Source organism: Dufourea novaeangliae, unplaced genomic scaffold, assembly GCF_001272555.1.
Source record: "Dufourea novaeangliae isolate 0120121106 unplaced genomic scaffold, ASM127255v1 scaffold24, whole genome shotgun sequence".
Lineage (NCBI taxonomy): Eukaryota > Metazoa > Arthropoda > Insecta > Hymenoptera > Halictidae > Dufourea > Dufourea novaeangliae.
In genome coordinates, this window is record NW_015373905.1 from 500730 (window position 1) to 519518 (window position 18789).

The 18789-nt window shown below is 29.4% G+C and overlaps 2 protein-coding genes across 2 annotated transcripts; both read left to right on the top strand.

Annotated features, from left to right (window-relative positions):
• Positions 1-6776: 6776 nt before the first annotated feature.
• LOC107193746 (serine/threonine-protein phosphatase 2A regulatory subunit B'' subunit gamma-like) lies at positions 6777-9208 on the top strand. Its single transcript, XM_015583250.1, has 8 exons — positions 6777-6822; positions 6912-7042; positions 7275-7661; positions 7740-8065; positions 8506-8719; positions 8801-8928; positions 9018-9123; positions 9179-9208. The coding sequence occupies exons 1-8, from the start codon at positions 6777-6779 to the stop codon at positions 9206-9208; spliced, it is 1368 nt and encodes a 455-aa protein (XP_015438736.1).
• A 979-nt stretch (positions 9209-10187) lies between these two features.
• On the top strand, positions 10188-16983 carry LOC107193769 (actin-binding protein anillin-like). The gene is made up of 19 exons (XM_015583273.1): positions 10188-10205; positions 10771-10897; positions 11034-11228; positions 12200-12372; positions 12446-12640; positions 12876-13329; positions 13428-13705; positions 13799-13901; positions 13990-14228; positions 14322-14429; positions 14540-14742; positions 14828-14960; positions 15031-15283; positions 15374-15538; positions 15613-15869; positions 15962-16132; positions 16217-16439; positions 16525-16669; positions 16749-16983. Exons 1-19 carry the CDS (start codon positions 10188-10190, stop codon positions 16855-16857), a joined length of 3549 nt encoding a protein of 1182 aa, XP_015438759.1. The 3' UTR covers positions 16858-16983.
• The last annotated feature ends 1806 nt before the right edge of the window (positions 16984-18789 follow it).

An 18789-nucleotide genomic window follows, 5' to 3' on the forward strand; every position in this document is an offset into this window, starting at 1 on the left:
CATTTATGGGCCTAATGACATGGAAATTGATTCTTTAGTTAGATTAGACAAAAAAGTTAACTTTCCTTATTTACACATTTATTAACAGTTCGAGTAACTCTCTTACGAAAACACAAAAAGACATTAACTTAAAACTAGGTGCTCAATACTGAACATTTAGAATAATATAGAAAAAAATTTTGCACAAGTCAAACAGTTGACCAAACTTTGTACAAGGAGATAAGTGAATGTAATTAAAGGACTTTTTTAAATAATTAATAAAAGTACTATTAATGGAGGTTTATTTACAGAACCTCAAGTTTTTTTTGTACACTCATACTACTTAGATACAATATTCAATATAAACTTTAAAAACATTAAAAATGTTGATTACAGTATTTTAATATGTCTCATTGCAGTAGGTGCTTGACTGTAGTAATACGAGATATATAAATACATTACAGGAAGCTTTTTAAATAAATGATACTTTTCTTTAATAGTAAATACCTCAGAGCTGTTGATTCATAAATAAAACTTCCTTGTTCTCTGGTTTTACAGTTACATATCAAAGATACAAATTTATATTTATTTATACTTTCATTTAAATAATCTTTGCTACTATAGGTAAATATTATAATATTTATTTTGTACTGAATATGAATTCTAAAGGATTTATAATACAATTAGAACTTATTTAATTAGATTAAAAATTCTTATCGTCGGTACATTATTAGTTATGTATTTACAGAACGATATTGTTTATGATCCAGTGGCTTTGAAATACATATTGTCATAGTATTACAGAGATAATGTATATAATAAGTATTATTGTTGATTATCTATTGAATATAAAATACTGGTATGATACAAGAACTGTATTGCTTAGACATTCGATTATGTTATTTAATAATTTTTATTAATTTATACAATCTTACAAAGTATTACATTCGAATGCCTAAACTTTACATCGTAATCACAATTACATCGCATTTACGACTGTACGTTGCATAAGAATAGAACGACTGATATTGTTTTTTTGTACTATATAAATTTAAAGTTTAGTTCCTAGATTATATAATTAAATATTATTCAATATATGACCGTTGAATTGTAATTAATAGAGAGCGACACATTTTGTAATATTTACGTAGCGTGTATCATTCGCAAATATTCTATGTATATATTCACATGGTCACATTTGTCTATATAGTTGACATTTATAAGAATAGTGTAGCAACTACATGATACGATTATTGAATAAAAAATAAAATAACTTGCGACATACAAAGAACTTGTGTACGTTAAGATTTAATGTACTTACTCTATTAATCCTCTTTTACTTATACTTATGTATATATATATATTCGATGGTTTCACATACTCTTACGTGGTCCATAAGAAAAGAATCGAAAATATTAAAATAATAATAAAATAATATTTAAAACAATTGCCATAAAAAAGTTAACCGCAAATTTGATAATGGATAATTTGGTAGATAATAGAGGTAAAGAAAATGGTACATTGAATTAGGTATTTAAATTATTTTTATTAAGTAATATTCTTCGCAGGAACGAGAAATAATAGGAAATGTGAAATATATTTATTCAATTCTTCAGTTGTTTCTTTTGAAAATATAATTTGTACGAAACGAAACGTTTGTACGTTAGTGATAATCGGTCAACGCGATATTAGTTCGTTTCATGCAATTTCAGAATTAACACACATACAAGAATTATGGATAGTCGAATGTGGACTCCAAGTAATAAAGTAGATTTTATTTAGTCTCTAAGATTTTATAATATAATATTTTATTTATTTAGGATATACCACCGTTCAAAGAAAATTGTCCACTGAAAGAGCTCTATTTATATTCCAACGAAATATCGTGTGTATCAAATTTGGAAACTTGTACATTTTTGACGACTTTATATTTGTCGGGAAATAATATACAGAGCCTCCAAGTACGTCTAGTTTTATTAACTTTATGTAGAAAAAGTTTTAATAATGTTTTATTAGTTACATCCTTTCATAATGTTATACTCTTCATATATATATATATATATATATATATATATAGACTCTGACTGATTTACCCTGGTTAGAAAACCTTAACTTGGCTGATAATAAATTAAAAAGAATAAATAAATATTCTTTAAAAAAATCGAAATTACGTTATTTAAATTTGGCAGGAAATCAGTTGTGTTTTATAAGGGTATGTAATAATTAGCACACTATATTGATATTCTATTTACTTTACATAGTAATATGTTTCTTTAATTACAAGGAAATAAGAAATCTGTCACAACTACAGAAATTACGTTCGTTAGTATTTGCGGATCTATTACATGGAGAGTGTCCCATAGTAGCACTTTGCAATTATCGTGCCTATGTTATACATTATATTCCACATATTGAGAAACTAGATCACTACTTTATATATGAAAAGGAGAGACAGTGGATTAATCAGTTTTTCAAGTCTTTATATTATTCTCTATTTAGATATACATATGTGTATATACATATACATATACAATTCATTCTGTTTTTACACAATAGATGCATTTCCGAAAAATTTAGGTAAAAAAAGATACTATGCATATGAAAAAATGAAAGATTATTTCCTGATCATGAGAACCAGTAAACATAATACAATAGACGACTTAAGAATTTTCTTTTTAATTCATATCAAATTTCTATTAGAATTGAAATTAAGTGAATTTTTTTTTAAATAGACTGTTAAATCACAATCATGTAAAACCAGAATTAAGTGTATATGGATAATATTCTTTGTATTCTTACTAATTTTCTTCACTTTTAGGAAACAGATAACTTATCATAATGTATTATTTCATAAGCAATTGAGTGAACATTTTAAGTTATTGAAAGATAATTATAAGGAATATGAGAAAATAATGCATTATTTTAAAAAGCAGCTTTATGCAACGAAAGTAATAGAGGTACACCATTTGAGTATCACACGTAGTTACATCAAATAAATTTTCTCTGCAATAAACACTGTTTTTGTTAATTATTTTGTATTTGTTGTACATATAGCACAGTCAAAATTGTTTAAAACATAAAACACATGATGAGTCACAAAATATAATATTAAAAATGGAGTTGAATAAACAACGATCTATACAAAAGAAAAAAATGGCAATAATGCAATCTAAAGTAAAATAACTTTAATATATCATGCTCATATGTGCCCTTACTATATTTTATGTATTTAGAATATTCCACATTACAGTCCACTATTATTAACAAAATATTAGTAATTCTCATTTGTTTATTAGATTTTGCAACGGCAACTGGTATATACTATTAACTATTGTGGAAATATAAATTTTGTTGAATATAATGCAACTCCTGAAAATATAGTTACTCGATTATGTAAACAATTTTTAGAAGAATCGCTGTGTTCAGTCATAAAACAGTATGTAAATATAGTGGTATTGTAAGATATGTTTAAATAATTTTAAATAATCTTTATAACTCCCTTTTGTTGATAGTGACATAGGCATAACTGGTTTGAGATTATATAAAGTCACAGAAGTATGTAATAAGGAACTTGATCAATTGAATCTTTGCAACGATGATAATTTACAGTCAAATGAATGTAATATGATCTTAAAAATTTTAACTATACCCGAAGTAACAGATATTCAAATATGGCCTTTTAACTTCTTTAAAACTGACTTATTTACTAATGTATTACTATACCCTCTTGAGAAATACATATAACTGTAATATGCATTTAAGAACCTTTTCCACTTCCATAGGAAAAGTTAACAGTAACAAATTGTTTGGCAGTAGCAGACTCTGAATGGTTAAGTAAAATGTTAACAACCAAGAAACATGGAAATATACTGAATCTACTTGATAATTTTGAAAGACGACGTGTTTGTATACTCATACAAACACCCATTTTCAACTATATTGAAAAGTAATAATAACAATTTTAATTTTAATAGCAATTATATAAAAAATGTTTTAATACAGAATAGACAATGCTGATGATTACTTGCATGCAAAATATGGAAATTCTTGGAACAATGCAAGTGAAATTTGTCAGAAATTTGTGTTGAGAAATACAAACATTAGAAATCCTATGTTTGTGATAGAATACGAATACATCTTACGTGAATTGACAAATGTAAGAACTTTTTATTATTAGAATTAAAATATTTTAATTTACTGGAAGTATTACTTATTATAAAAATTGTTTAAATTTGTAGGAAACCAAACTTAAGAAATCTGTTGTTCCAAATGTATTAGACAACACTACATATGCTTGCTTGTCCAAGTCAAATATAATAAAATATATTAACATTGACGAAAATATAAAAATACATGATCTTACAGAAATATGTTTGTTAGGTCAACGTATAAATTCAATAAATATAGATCTACATCTACCTAACTTAAAAAAATTTGACATTTCTTTCAATGGTCTTAAAGAATTTCCAAATGTAAACTTCATGAGGAATATGAAAATATTAAATATTAGTTTCAATAATATACTATCAATAGATATTACAGAATCCTTACCAATATTAGAGGAACTAGATATATCATGGAACTGTTTATCAAGTTGTCTTGCAAGTATTAAAACTTTTATAGCGTGTATACCTAATATGTATAAATTAAATATACGTAACAATCCTTTTGAAGATGTTGATCCAGAAATTGTAGAATATGTACTACACACTTATATACCAAATTTACAGTTTATTAACGACAGTACATGTGAAAATCTTACTTTACCTCAAAACTACTTTCCATGTGCATTTAATATGTGCAAACTGAAGCAACATAAGAAATTAATTTATTTAAAACAGAATATGATGAATAGTAAAAAAGAGGTTGATTTATTACTAACAAACAACAACATAAAATATACAAAATCTATTCACATATCACATGATTTTCGTGTAGTGTCAAATGTTTTACAAAAGGCTTTGAAAATTCAGGATTTATGTGCTATCTGCTGTTCATTAACTACGTTTCACATTCCAATGCCTTTGAAATATCTAGTCAGACTAAATCTTGGAAGTAATTTTATTTCTGTTCTGAATGAATTTACTCAGAAAAACTTTCCATCATTAAAATATCTTGATTTGACAAATAATTTAATAACAACTTTAGAACCAATGGGTTCATTCTGTACTTTAGAAGAATTTTATTGTAGCAATAATAAAATACAAAATCTATTACAAATAGATAATGTTAAAACATGGCAAATGTTGAATGTTATAGACCTTTCCAATAATCCAATACATAAAGAAGCATTATATAAAGAGTTTATTATATTTCACTTAAGTAATATTAAAGTAGGTAAACTCATTCATAAATTCAATGTTCTTTTAGACATATTTCATCTGTATTTTATACATAACATAATTTTATTGGTAGTATATTTCTGGAGAACGCATACAAAGCTCTGATATTACCAAAGCAGAAGGCATTTTTGGCAATAAATTAGACAATTATGTTTTAACCACAATGTATAAAACTGATCGATTGACAACTATTACACAGCTAAGTATAATTAACTGTTCTTTGTCCAAGGTATGTCATTTGTTATTTTAAAAGACTTCTTTAAATATATTACATACTAAATAATTTTAGGTTGATCTTTCTGCTGAACTTTTACCACAGTTAAAAAGTTTGGATTTAAGTAAAAATCAGATAACTCATTTGTGTGGTCTGCATTGCTTTCAGTATTTACACACATTATGCTTAAGTTACAATTGTCTTGAAACGTTTCATGGAAATGACTATGAAAGAAAAGAATGCACATTTCCAAACTTATGTACTTTATTGTTAGATCATAATTGTATTAAATCATTAATGAGCACTAGTGAAAAACTACCAGTAATTAAACATCTTTTTCTAAATAACAATTACCTCCAAAATATCAGCGGTAATATGTTACTTACAAAAGCAACATTGAAACTTTATATGTTATTAATTTTTATTATAAATATGTATTTAGATATAGGTCACAGTTCATGTTTAGAATCTTTAATTTTGGATTGTAATGAAATTGATACATTGAACACAGAAGATTTTGTTGAAAACAATAATATAAAACTTCTATCTCTTGAAAATAACAAAATAAAATCATTGGAATTTACGAAACAACTGCAAAAATTGGAGAAATTGTATGCTGCAAATAATTGTTTAGTGGTAAATATGTATTTATGGAAGAAATATAATAATTTTATTAAAGTAATATTCTTTCAGAATGTCAATGAAATGGAAGATTTGTTACTATTGAAAAATTTAGTGGAATTCACGTTACAAGGAAATCCTTTATACACAGAAAAAAACAAAGATAAAATAACTGCTCAATATTTTGAATCAATAAATTTCGAGATTGAAGAAGTGTAGTTAAACATAATTCTCATTAAATATAATTTCTATTTGGTTTCTTATAATAAACTTGTAATTTTCAAGAATTAAAAAATATATTTTGTACTTGCGTGACAATAATGTTGATTTCTATGTTGTAAAGATACTTATCATATCAATTTCATGAATGAACACGAAGAATAAATCTTATGTTTACTATACTTACGCGTTATACGTACATAGTTTGTACGTTTGCAGAAATCGTAGAAATCAGCTGGTATAGATATATGTAAGTATGTATGTATGATATGCAATATATGAATAATGAATGTGGTATGTATATATACTTATATGCATACTTACATAGATTGGAGTCCGGGGTAGTATAACCATATCTAACCTTAGTTACAATCAGTTACAATCATTCAAAACAAAAACAAATGGAGCTCGAAACGATACTTCGAAAGTATGTTGTAGTAGATAAATGTAAGTATTGCTAGTAAATAATAATTATGATCAATTAACATAGGTTTGATAAAATATTTAAATAAACAACAAATGTGATATTTTCATAGCAGAAGAAAAATCGACAGAAAATGAGCAGAAAGAAGATGAATATTTCCAAAAAATTTATGAACAATGGAAGGGCACCAAAGCTAAAGATAAGGACTTAACTTATAAAGTGATTCCCAAATTTTATTTTAAGGTAATACAAATAAAAAAATATAAAACATGAGTGAAGTGAACAATTTCAAAAAACAATTTCAACCACAATAAAAAAAATGAAGATAAAATATAGTTGTACAAAGTAAGAATTTATTTGTAACTTAAAATAACTTATAAAATACTAAAAAAGAGGAGAAATCCAGGGAAACCCAGATGGTTGGCAGCCCTATCTAAAACTGTTGTTTTTTAATACATTAATTTTTAAATTTCAGTTGCCAAAAGAAGATGAAATTCTACCACAGAAATTACGAGAAGAAACAAGAGCATTATTTTTGCAAAGACGTTCCCGACAATTGCTAGATAACAATGAATTGAAAGCATTATGGGTATTATTAGACAAACACCATAGTCCTCCAATATCAGGTGATGAACAGTTGATAAATTATGAAGATTTTAAGAAAGTTGGTAAATTGGCAGGTGCAAAGTGTAGTCCATATTTTACTGCAGTTGTATTTGCTAAATTACAACAAGGCGATCCTCATGGTAGAATAAGCATAATGGCATTATTTAATTATGTTATGAGGAAAGTATGGTTACATCAAACAAGAATTGGATTGTCTTTGTATGATGTTACTGGTCAAGGCTATCTGAGAGAATCTGTAAGTTTTGATATTCTATTGTATATTAATTTAAATGATTATAATTAATATAGATATTCTATTCATAATTCTTTTCAGGATTTAGAGAACTATATATTAGAGTTAATACCAACTCTACCTCAGCTTGAAGGGCTAGAAAAATCTTTTCATTCATTTTATGTCTGCACAGCAGTGAGAAAGTTCTTGTTTTTTCTTGACCCCCTCAGAACTGGTAGAGTTAGAATACAAGATATTTTGGCATGTAGTTTTCTTGATGATCTTCTAGAATTAAGGGACGAGGATTTACCTAAAGATTTGCAAGAAGCAAATTGGTTTTCAGCCCCGTCGGCACTTAAAGTTTATGGACAGTATTTAAATCTTGACAGAGATCATAATGGAATGCTCAATAAAGAAGAACTTGCAGGGTAATTTGAATCCATGAATATAATTTCCAGGATTACTTTACACCCTTAATTATGTTGTTTAGAAAAAAAATTAAATTCTCGTTTTTTAACTGATTTTTATGTAACAGTCCAGAAAAAAAATTAAATATCCCTTTCTTACGATTTGTTTTGATCTAACACAATCCAATAAATTTGCCTCTTTAAAAACTTTCACTTAATTTTAATTCTAAGTGAAAATATTCCTATTTAATTTTCTAGGAAATTGCTGTTAATTAACAATAAACATTCTTAATTGGTTTTTCGTACCATTTATGCTGGTTTTTACAGTTTCAAAGCAATCTTTCATTTTTTCAAATGCCATAGTATCTTTTTTGTACATTTTTTTAAACAGATTTTTTGCGAACTATATACCACATAAAAACAGAATTAAGTGATAATTTAAAAAAATTATTTGTTAACAGGTATGGGACAGGAACCTTAACTGGAGTGTTTCTTGAAAGGGTATTTCAAGAATGCTTAACTTATGAGGGGGAAATGGATTACAAAACATACCTAGATTTTGTTCTAGCATTGGAAAATCGGCATGAACCACAAAGCTTGCATTATTTATTTCGAATTCTGGATATTAATAATCGTGGTTATCTGGACACCTTTTGTCTTAATTATTTTTTCCGTGTATGCTGATAAATAAACATCTCTATAAACTTCTGTATTTTGTAATATAAAAAATTAATATAATTTCAATATATCTCGTAGGCTATACAAGAACAAATGACAATGCATGGTCAAGAGCCAGTGAGTTTTGAGGATGTTAAAGATGAAATATTTGATATGGTAAAGCCTGCAGATCCTTGTAAAATTACGTTGCAGGATTTACTATCGTGGTAAATAATTTTATAATCTTATATAGGTCTAAAAGTTTTTCTTTCTGAAGAAAGAAAACAAACCTTGCTGAGTGATTCATATTTTACAGTGGTCAGGGTGATACAATGGTCAGTATTTTAATAGAATTCCATGGATTTTGGGCATATGAGAATCGTGAGGCCATGGCAGCTGATACTGGTGATGAATCATCGCATGTTATATTAACGATAAAATGTGTAATGATAATTTTATAATAAAATTATTTTTTAGCAAATTACTATGTGTACTATAATCTTTTAATATTCTGTGACGTTAATATCCTTTAAGTTTACTAATACATATGTTATTATTAGTAACGTTTATTATTCCAAATATTTAAAAGTAGAAATGGTACATATTAGGCAATGGTATTTATTTTTGGAGATGAAAGTATAGATGTTTTATTTGTAACTTTTATTTGTTTATTTAAAACATATAATTTAGGTACATATAACTTTTATTTATTTAATTAAAACAAGAACTAGATCAGGGTACAATGTATCTAAAACAGAGTTTGGAGTATTATTTTAAATACAAATAAGGACTTCAAATATACCAAAGAAATGTTACAAATAAGAATATTTTTTTCATTCGTATTTAATTTTCAATCACTACATAAGTACAACAGCATTTTAATCTAAAATTTTATCTAAATTTGTTTAATTCACGTTTATTCCCACTCTCTACCATTTGTATTCACGACGACCAATCAAATCATTTCATTTCAAATGACCCTATGTAAGCGTACGCTGCCCCCCTCTACAACGGTGGGTTTAATGACGTTTTCCCTGTGTAGTTACTCCAATCCTGTGAAGAGCTTCGGTTGGTTTTCTTGCGACGCATCCTATTGTATTTGAATTGCGCGAAAATGTTTTCCATGCACCGCGTCGTTTTTTCTGCATGAGAGTACTATGGTTCAAAACGGCAAATAGTTGGTGTCATTTTCAAACTTGCGACGTTTCCTTAACGAATAATATCAAAGAGAAAGGTCGAGAAATTAGAACTGTCAGTTTCAGTATATTGCACGCGTTTGATTGCCTTGGCGGTTGTGTTTAAATTCAACGGTTGGGAATAACTTCCTATTACGTATGATTTAAAGAAACGTGCGAATTCTTTTAACGTTTGGTTGACGGCAGTACTCTTCAATATACTGTTTAATATTGAGCGAACGTGATCATTCATATTTCACAGTTATTTAGACCGTCGGCTTGGATTAGGATAATACCGTTTACATCGTACAATGGACCCTTTCACTCAGGTAAAGCCCTTCCATTCAATTGCAATATACAACACGGTGATGGTCAATGGTCACAGTTTTGGTGAAAATTTTTCGCGAAGATATTCATTATTCTGTTAATACATGTTTCAACGCTGTTTGAATTGTTTTAATATGGAAATAACTATTAATGTTTCAATATTTTATTTTTAGAAATTCATAAACTAGTGAAACTAAGTATACAACTATTTATTAATTATTAGTTTTTTTTTAAATCAAGTATTTGGAGTTTTATTAATTTTTGTGGTTTTATTAAAGTTGTGACTAGACTGCATAGGTATATTTATGCAAATATCCACCTTATAAGATATTTAACTGGAATTGGAGTCACAGAAAAATGAATTTCAGCCTTGATTGGGTTTATAAAGTAAAGAAGTATATTAAAAATTTAAATTCTCCTAGTTACAGGTTTTATTTTATTCTACTTTTGCATACTTATTTATGCCATAAATGTAATAAATCTGTAGTCTAATTACAATAATGGACCACTATTAATTTCTCAAACAAATGGACTTTTACTAATTTTTTGTATTGAATAAATAAACAGCGGATGTTAGAACGTGCTAGGGCAAGAAGGGAGAAATTAGATAATCAATTATCGAATGCTGGACATGATGTTAAAAGAAGACGTAGTCCTTTAAAGGATGCAAATGCTATTTTGGCACAGGCTACAGGTATTAAAATTTATTAGTAGTTTGTTTTGTGTAATGCTTAACAATTAATTTTAATCATTGTAATAAAATAGAATATTTGTAAATAAGTAATTGTACAGGGTAATGTTTAGATTTTATATACTTTTTTAATTTAAAGTCATAAAGAGTAAAACTCCAACAAAGTCTCCTGCAAAACTGTCAATGGATAGTTCATCTCCAACAAAATCTCCCAGAAAATCAGTGTCTAAGAACGTTAATAATGACACAGAAGAACAAGTAAATAAAGAGAATGGACAGTTTGGGCTATGCAATGTGAAGTCAAAGTTACAAAGGCTTGGCAAACTATATTCTGGTAAGCTATATTCTGTAGTACACCCACACAGTTTGCCTTAAACTGGTTTCTCACACTGCTTTAATGGGATGTCTGTATGTACTTTCTACAATGCAAGTCATATGTATATGATAAACACAATTGCCGGACAAAGGATTTATTTCAATGTATTTCTTGTTTTGTTGTTTCAATTATTGCCATCCTATTATTGAAATAATTAAAAAAACGTTAACCACCATGGATCTACCAACAATTTCAGAATCATAATTATTATTCAGGAGGACAAAAGTACATTACACTTAAATCTAATTAACACTTTTGAAATGAAAAACCTATGAATTTTGTTAAAAAATGAATTGCGTAAATTACATATAATGTAGGTACTTTTTAAGCACATTGGTATATAAAAGCAGCTTGTTTCAGTACACATAATTCTGTTTTTACTTGATAGGTACATTCCCGAAAAATCCGTGTAAAAATTCGTGTGAAAAAGAGATTGTGCATATGAAAAAATGTTTCCAGATCATAAACCTGATAAAAATAATACGATAAACGATTTGATAAGTTGTTTTTTAATTCAGACCAATTTCCTAACAAAATAAGAAGAAATATTTTTTTTTAGAATTGAAATTAAGTGAAGATTTTTGAAAAGTTAAATTTATCGGATTTTCAGGTGAAACTAAATCGTACAAAAATAGAATTTCATTTTATCCTAAATTTCATTAAATCAAAATCATGTAAATAATCCGTATAAAAACAGAATTCAGTGTATACTCAGTATATTATTTTCAAAACGTTTGTATCACGAAAAATAGAAGTAATACCAATGCATGTACATGAACTATAATATAGTATTTTTGGTTTTTGTGAGTATTTTAAATAACATTATTAATGTGTGTAAACTTGAATACAGAAATGCATTGATATTTGCATTATCTATTGTTCATGTGAATTTAGTTTTATGGAAGCTATAGATAATTTTTCTTTTGTAGACGATAGCAGTCGGGAGTTAAGTTCACCAATTCACAGAACAGAAGAAAGATTTTATGCAACAGAAGAGGCCACTGAACAAAAACCATCGAAGAAAGGGGCTAGACTTGACCGACTAGCAGCCCTTGCCTCAACAATTAACAATTGGGAAGATGATCTTTCACATCCAGTTTTGGTAAATGGATTATGAATTTTTGAAGATTTTATTGTATTTCAGAAAATTGAAAAGACGTATATATTTTTTTTAGGCGAAACCTGTAGAAAGCAAAGCGGACAGGATACAAGCAAAATTGAATGAACAAGTTAAAAATGCGTCAGAACCACAGCCAAGCACAAGTGGATATAACAAAGGAATTAGAAACAGCAAAGGAGGTAGTCCCAAGAAGTGTGAACCATGTTCAACAAAACAATTAAAGTGGGATAAAACTGTATTAGAAACATTGGTAAGTACTATTTTTGACATATAAATTTTATTTGTTTCTTTTATATGACTAAAGCTTTAAAAAGTTTTTCTGTGAAGGAAATATAAAAATCGTGTACATTATAATGGGTGAAGGAATGGATGTATTACATGTGATCGAGTCTGTTCGATGAAACCACTATTTACAGGAGGCTCAAGGCTTTAGTCGTACAAAAAGCAATAGTCGCCTTGTATATGACTATAAGGCTTGTTCTCAGGGAAAAGTTGCGGGTTCTACGAGTTCATCACCCAAGCAACTTCTACAAATTCAAGAAGATGCTAGAAAAAACGAAGAAACCGATGACAAGAAAGCAAAAATTTCTTCAAAAACTGTTAATGCTAAAAGTTCCAACACTCCAGAGAAAACGTCAAGGAATGCAACACCCAGCACAAGCAGTTCCCGATTGGCACCAAGATTTGGTTTCAATAACTCTCCAAAAAGTCCTGGTCAATCTAGCCCAGGCTCAGTACTGAGTAAAGCTTCTCTATTCGAATCTAAAAATACAGAAGCTAAAGTAAAGGATCCTGCTCAGATGTCACTTTCTGAGAGAATGGCGCTTTTTGAGAAAAATAAAGGAGAAGCACCTTTATTACCAAAAGCACCTCTTACTATGTCTGTGCCACCGAAAAAGCTTCAAGAGAAGGAAAAGACGGGTCACGCAAACAATGGAGGTATTTTTAATACTGTAAATTAATTACAAAATAATATAACTTTGTGTTATTAAAAATATATCTTTAATACAATCTTACATTTGAAGGTTCTGTTACAGGAAAAGCTAAAACCGGTGTTCCTAGCAACTCTGTCAATGCTCAACGAGAAAAGTTTGAACAAGGTTTAAGTACTCAAGAGTTAGAAAATAATATTTTGCGTAACACTCATTTAGAGAGACAGCGCGAGTTGGATATGCTTCGGTCACGTTTTAATAGAAATAAAGAAATGGCTCAAGCTGCTGCTGGTTCTTGTATTAGAACAAGTGAAAGCAGCGAGGGAAAATCAAATTCTCCGAAAAATTCTCCAGTTTGTCCAGTGAAACCAACACCCGCACCTGTAAGTACAGCATTATTTTTTAATTAATTTCTATAGTATATGATTTTTATTCAAGGTGATGAATATAAAGTATACATACTGTTTTTGTAATAGGATCACGGTGTTCCCCCACCTCCACCTCCTCCTCCACAACTATATGCTTCTAATTCAAAACTTATGCCTAATCAAAACAAGAATTCACCAGTGAAAAGACAAGGTATGTAATTGCAATTATTACAAAAATATTACGATTTAAATATTTATAACGTATTCAAACAACATATTTAATTTCGTACATTTTATAGTTGTAGGTAGTCCTTCAAAAAAACAGGAAGTAAAAACAGTGTCTGATGTTAAACGTATTCGCGTTGCTCCACCTAAGCCTGGACATCTTTACCCTAATCTATCTGATATTGAAAATACGACAGAGACAGAAACAGAAACGGATACAGAATATACTGTTAATAGTACAGAAGCAGAAACTGCTACCTTAGACGAGAAAACTGACACTGAGACTGGAACAGAGGCTGAATATTATGTACAGGTAAGATAATTACAGAACATTTCAATTTAAACAGAGACTAGTGTGTTTCATATGATTTTTTATATTTAATCGTGTATGTTTAATTTTTAATAGGATACTGGGACCGAGGTCGACAGCGAAGAAGACTGTGAAGAAGTGAATACCAGTCTGGGCAGGAGTATTTTGCGAGCAGTAAATGAACAAGCATTTTTAAATAAAAAGGTATATTTTAGTGTTTAAAAATAATATTTTTGCAATGTAGTGATACTAAATACACGTTATCCCGTATTTGTTGACTTGTTATTACAAAATTTTGGGAATACAACTTACAGAGATCAATTGATCCAGATCCAGACAGTACAACTTCCGATATTTCGGTATTGGACGAGATGGATGAATATTTAGACGAATGCCTAGCGCTGCAGGAAGCACATGCTGCAAGTGCTAATATGGAAGAAGGGCCAACTCCACCTAAATTAAACAAAGGTGGTAAAAGTCCATCAAATGTGTCAACGAGCTTCAAGTATAGTCAAGGGTAAGATACAAATTGGTACATGTACATATACCAGACATGTGTATAATTAATATTTTAATTAAAAAGTAACGTTTTCATTCTTAAGGTCATTATACCGCTCACCTGTAAAAACGGTTACCCCTTCATCTTCCAAAAAGGGTGAAACTTATGTCATAGATGGTGATAATTGCGTACCATTAATGCACAGTGTCAGCTTTTATCGACGACAACAATCTCAAGTGAGCTATTTAAATACTACAACCATGTGTTTATATTTTTATTTAATTTTACTAAAAAAATTAATTTCAGACGCCTAAAACTCCCGTGCGTATAATATCGAGAACGCAAGAATCTACAAATATTGTTTCCGACGCGACACAAGTTGATGATAAGGACGAATCTCTTTTAGTACAGAAAAAAGTGAAGCGTTTGCTGGACGATGTGTGCAAACAGCAAACAATTATCGGCCAAGCTAGTCAAGCACTGAATTTGTGTACTTCGACTGTAGAGTTCAATGATTCTCGAGAGCAAGTTGAGGGAGAACGATTATTACTCGTTGCTAGTAATTATTAAATACTAATATAACTTCAAACCTTACTTATTAATTACACACTATTTAAATGGTTTAAAATATATAACTTGTATAATATAGCGCACAGACGACAAGCTGCTTTAAATGAAGTTCAACGATTAAAAGTAGAGGGCACATTGAAACCTGTTACTCCTGGATCACCGGAAGTACAAGAAAGTGGTTCATTAACGGTTTCTGCTATTACTTTCCCTCTTAGACGAGAATTCTACCGCAATAATAGTCCCGGTGAATATTATTAAGTAAAACTGAAGAATAATATAGCGTTAGAGAAGTTTATTAATTTAATAATTCTTTTGTAGATACGCGTCTTCATTTTGTTTGTTTGATGCGACATTTGGAGGAAATAGTTGCTACTCCAGTGGTTGTAGCAGAACATGGCGACTCGTGTCTTCGATTTCCATCAACACTTAAATTACATGATTTGAATAATGATTTTAAAATTACCGTTGAAATTTATTCCCTCCAAACACAAGCTGAAATCTTGCCACACGAAATAAAATATCACATCAATAATTGTAACAGTAATAGCAGTAATAACAACAATTGCAGCAAAAAAGTAAGTAAATTGTCTTCGATATACTTAAAGAAAAAACTAAGTTTTAATGTACAATTATGGACAATCTAACTAAATATGTCAACATCTTGCAGCTAGCAAATAAAACTCCGAAAAAATTTTTGAAACAAGATAGCCGATTAATAATGCCATCTGTTCAAAGTCCAGCAGGGCCAAATGCTGTTAGATCTCCCGCGTTCCAGTTGTCTGGCTACGTTATTTTTAGTCTAAAAGAAGTGCATCGACAACAATTTACACTAAATAAGGTAAGCATTGGTGTAAACATTGTATAAGATGATAACTCCTGAAATATGTGTGACTGTTGTTATTTATTTCACGGCAATTTATAGGTACCACAACAGTCTCCATTAGAAGGTCGATTACAAATGCATGTCTCGTGCGAGCTTTCAGTATCGGTGGAACATAGAGGATTTCTAACAATGTTTGAAGACGTTTCTGGATTTGGTGCTTGGCATCGTAGATGGTGTTTGCTGAAAGGATCCACATTATCGTATTGGAAATATCCCGACGATGAAAAGAAGAAGACTCCTATTGAGAGCTTAGATTTACAAAGTAGTTATACACAACTTTAATTCATTACAGTATTTATTAAAATACAGTAAAATTGAATTATTTTGTTTTACTTTCACATTTATAGGTGTTTCTACAATGAACGTTGGATTAGTCTCCAGAGATATATGTGCACGGCCTAATACGTTTTTACTTGAAGCAACTAGAACTGCAGAACCTGGCGACACTGAAAGCTTGATTATGATTAGAAATGGACATATGACAACAATTAGGTAAATATTACAGCTTGTCTTCGAAAAATTACAAAAACAGAAAAGTCGATCATAGTGAAATTGTTAACATTCTTTTTAGGCATTTATTATCGGCGGATACAAAAGAAGATAGATTAGAGTGGTGTTCAAAGCTTAACAAAACGTTGAATTTAATACACGCTTGGGGTGGCACTTCGACATTGTCGTAATCTAATTTGTATTTCAGGACCTGGCACATTAGAGCGTATTAAAATACGTTTACTAGTTGTTACTGCGCTTATGGATTTCCTATACATGTTGTAGATTTATGATTTCCAAACAACGCATCTGCAATTTAATTTAATATGATAATGTAAATATTAACTGTCTTAAATTGTGAAAGATCGATTTTTCTACAAAACATAGTACTATGAGTAATGGCAGAAAGCAGAACAAATTATTTTGTGCTTCGAATACGATACGAATAATGAATATAATCCAATTTTTAATTTTAGTTTTGACGAAAAGTAATAATCTTCATTAAAAAGATACATTTCTTTTGTTGCTCAAGAAAGTATAATTTACTCTTATAAAGCTAATGACAAAGGATGTTAAATACGCTTGGAAAAATCTATTCCGTTAGTTTTAATATTTTACGTGAAGAGACATTTAATGAATTGAATAGTATTCCTAAAACAAGAATAATTGATTCTAATTGAAACAATATCTCAAGATAACTGAATGAATTATTATAACAACAAAACTTGACAAAATCTATGCATTATCAAAATGCATTATAATGAATTCATTTAATTATGACATTAAACTAAAGTATGATTATAGCTATTTTCATAAGCTACACATACTCTATTTAACAATTTGTGCCTTTTAGTGTGTATTATTAGGTCGCATAATATACTGTACTGTACATAGTAAGATGATTACTAACAAATACGTAGGCTGATGTAGATGTATGTATACCCAAATATTTTTTACTACATACTTGCTGTAATATTGAAACTGAAATTCTAAATACAAAAAATTTTATATTTTTTACTTTTGTATATTAAAGTATAGTTTTATACTTTAGGTGTAAAATGTTAAAAATAAAACATCAGCAAATTTTCCTAGGAAGGAAATTAAATTTCCTAGCTTTTCTTTCATCTGTTATTATAATTAATAAGTTATTAAAATAATATTACTAATTATCTTTATTGTAGAATACACTAACTATTTAGAAAGGTAAATTATAATTAATTAAAAACAGTAATGGATAATATAATTATGACATATCATACATTCAATATATGAGCCGCTATTTTGTAAAGTACATAGTTGTTAGCGCTCGTCGCTAACACAGGTTTATGGAACGGTCAGGGGATTTTAAAATTCATTGAAACCCTCGGAAGGAAACGTATTCCTGACATTTGGCAATAAAATGTGCAGGAGACCAACCTTGAAAGGGCCGCATGACCCTCGGAGTGTCATAAATCATAAACCCCAGATTTTGGGACAGTACCTCCGCGCGGGGACTTAACGGTTTTTCGGAACCGCGTAAGGAAAGCGGAAGCGACTGGAAAGTCCCGCGATGTTGTCGAACTGCCGTTCACCCCCATCGACAGAAGGTTGCGGCAACCCCCTCCTTTAAAGTATCGCGCCAAGTGTGCATAGAGGAGATGCACGGACCCAGCAACCATTTTTCGAACAGTTTTTTTGGGACAGAATTTAGAAGAGATCCAACAATTAGGTTGGAGCTCTGAGTGAACAGTTAGGTTCATTGTTGTATTTACTTCAAAGCACTCAGACTCTTTCTGTATCTACTGTATATAAATATAGTTCAGTTATTAGTTGGCATCACTGCTCTCAAGTTGAGAGTCTCAACTGTTCCCAACTCTCAACTCTTAACCTTATAGCATATACAATACATATAAGTTCAGTGCTCTTTTCTTGGTGCTCTAGGTGATCTTCAGTACTTCAGTAAGTCATAAGAAATAACTTTTTCTGTACTCTTATGTAACCAAATGAAGAAAATAGGTAATTTTTATGCTAGGCAAAGAATTTTCGGAACTATTGCGAGATGTTACAAGGTAGTACAATCACCTTATGTGGACAAAGTAGTGATTCAAGGAATTCAGTTGAAGAAAATTCTAAAGCTGTTCCTA

Bases quoted from the DNA above. Each gene is read 5' to 3' on its own strand.
- LOC107193746 (XM_015583250.1), top strand. From the start codon at position 6,777: ATGGAGCTCGAAACGATACTTCGAAAGTATGTTGTAGTAGATAAAT. The intron at 7,662-7,739 runs GTAAGTTTTGAT...AATTCTTTTCAG, and splicing joins AAGGCTATCTGAGAGAATCT to GATTTAGAGAACTATATATT. The intron at 8,929-9,017 runs GTAAATAATTTT...CATATTTTACAG, and splicing joins TTGCAGGATTTACTATCGTG to TGGTCAGGGTGATACAATGG.
- LOC107193769 (XM_015583273.1), top strand. The intron at 11,229-12,199 runs GTAAGCTATATT...TTTCTTTTGTAG, and splicing joins GCTTGGCAAACTATATTCTG to ACGATAGCAGTCGGGAGTTA. The intron at 15,284-15,373 runs GTAATTATTAAA...TGTATAATATAG, and splicing joins ACGATTATTACTCGTTGCTA to CGCACAGACGACAAGCTGCT.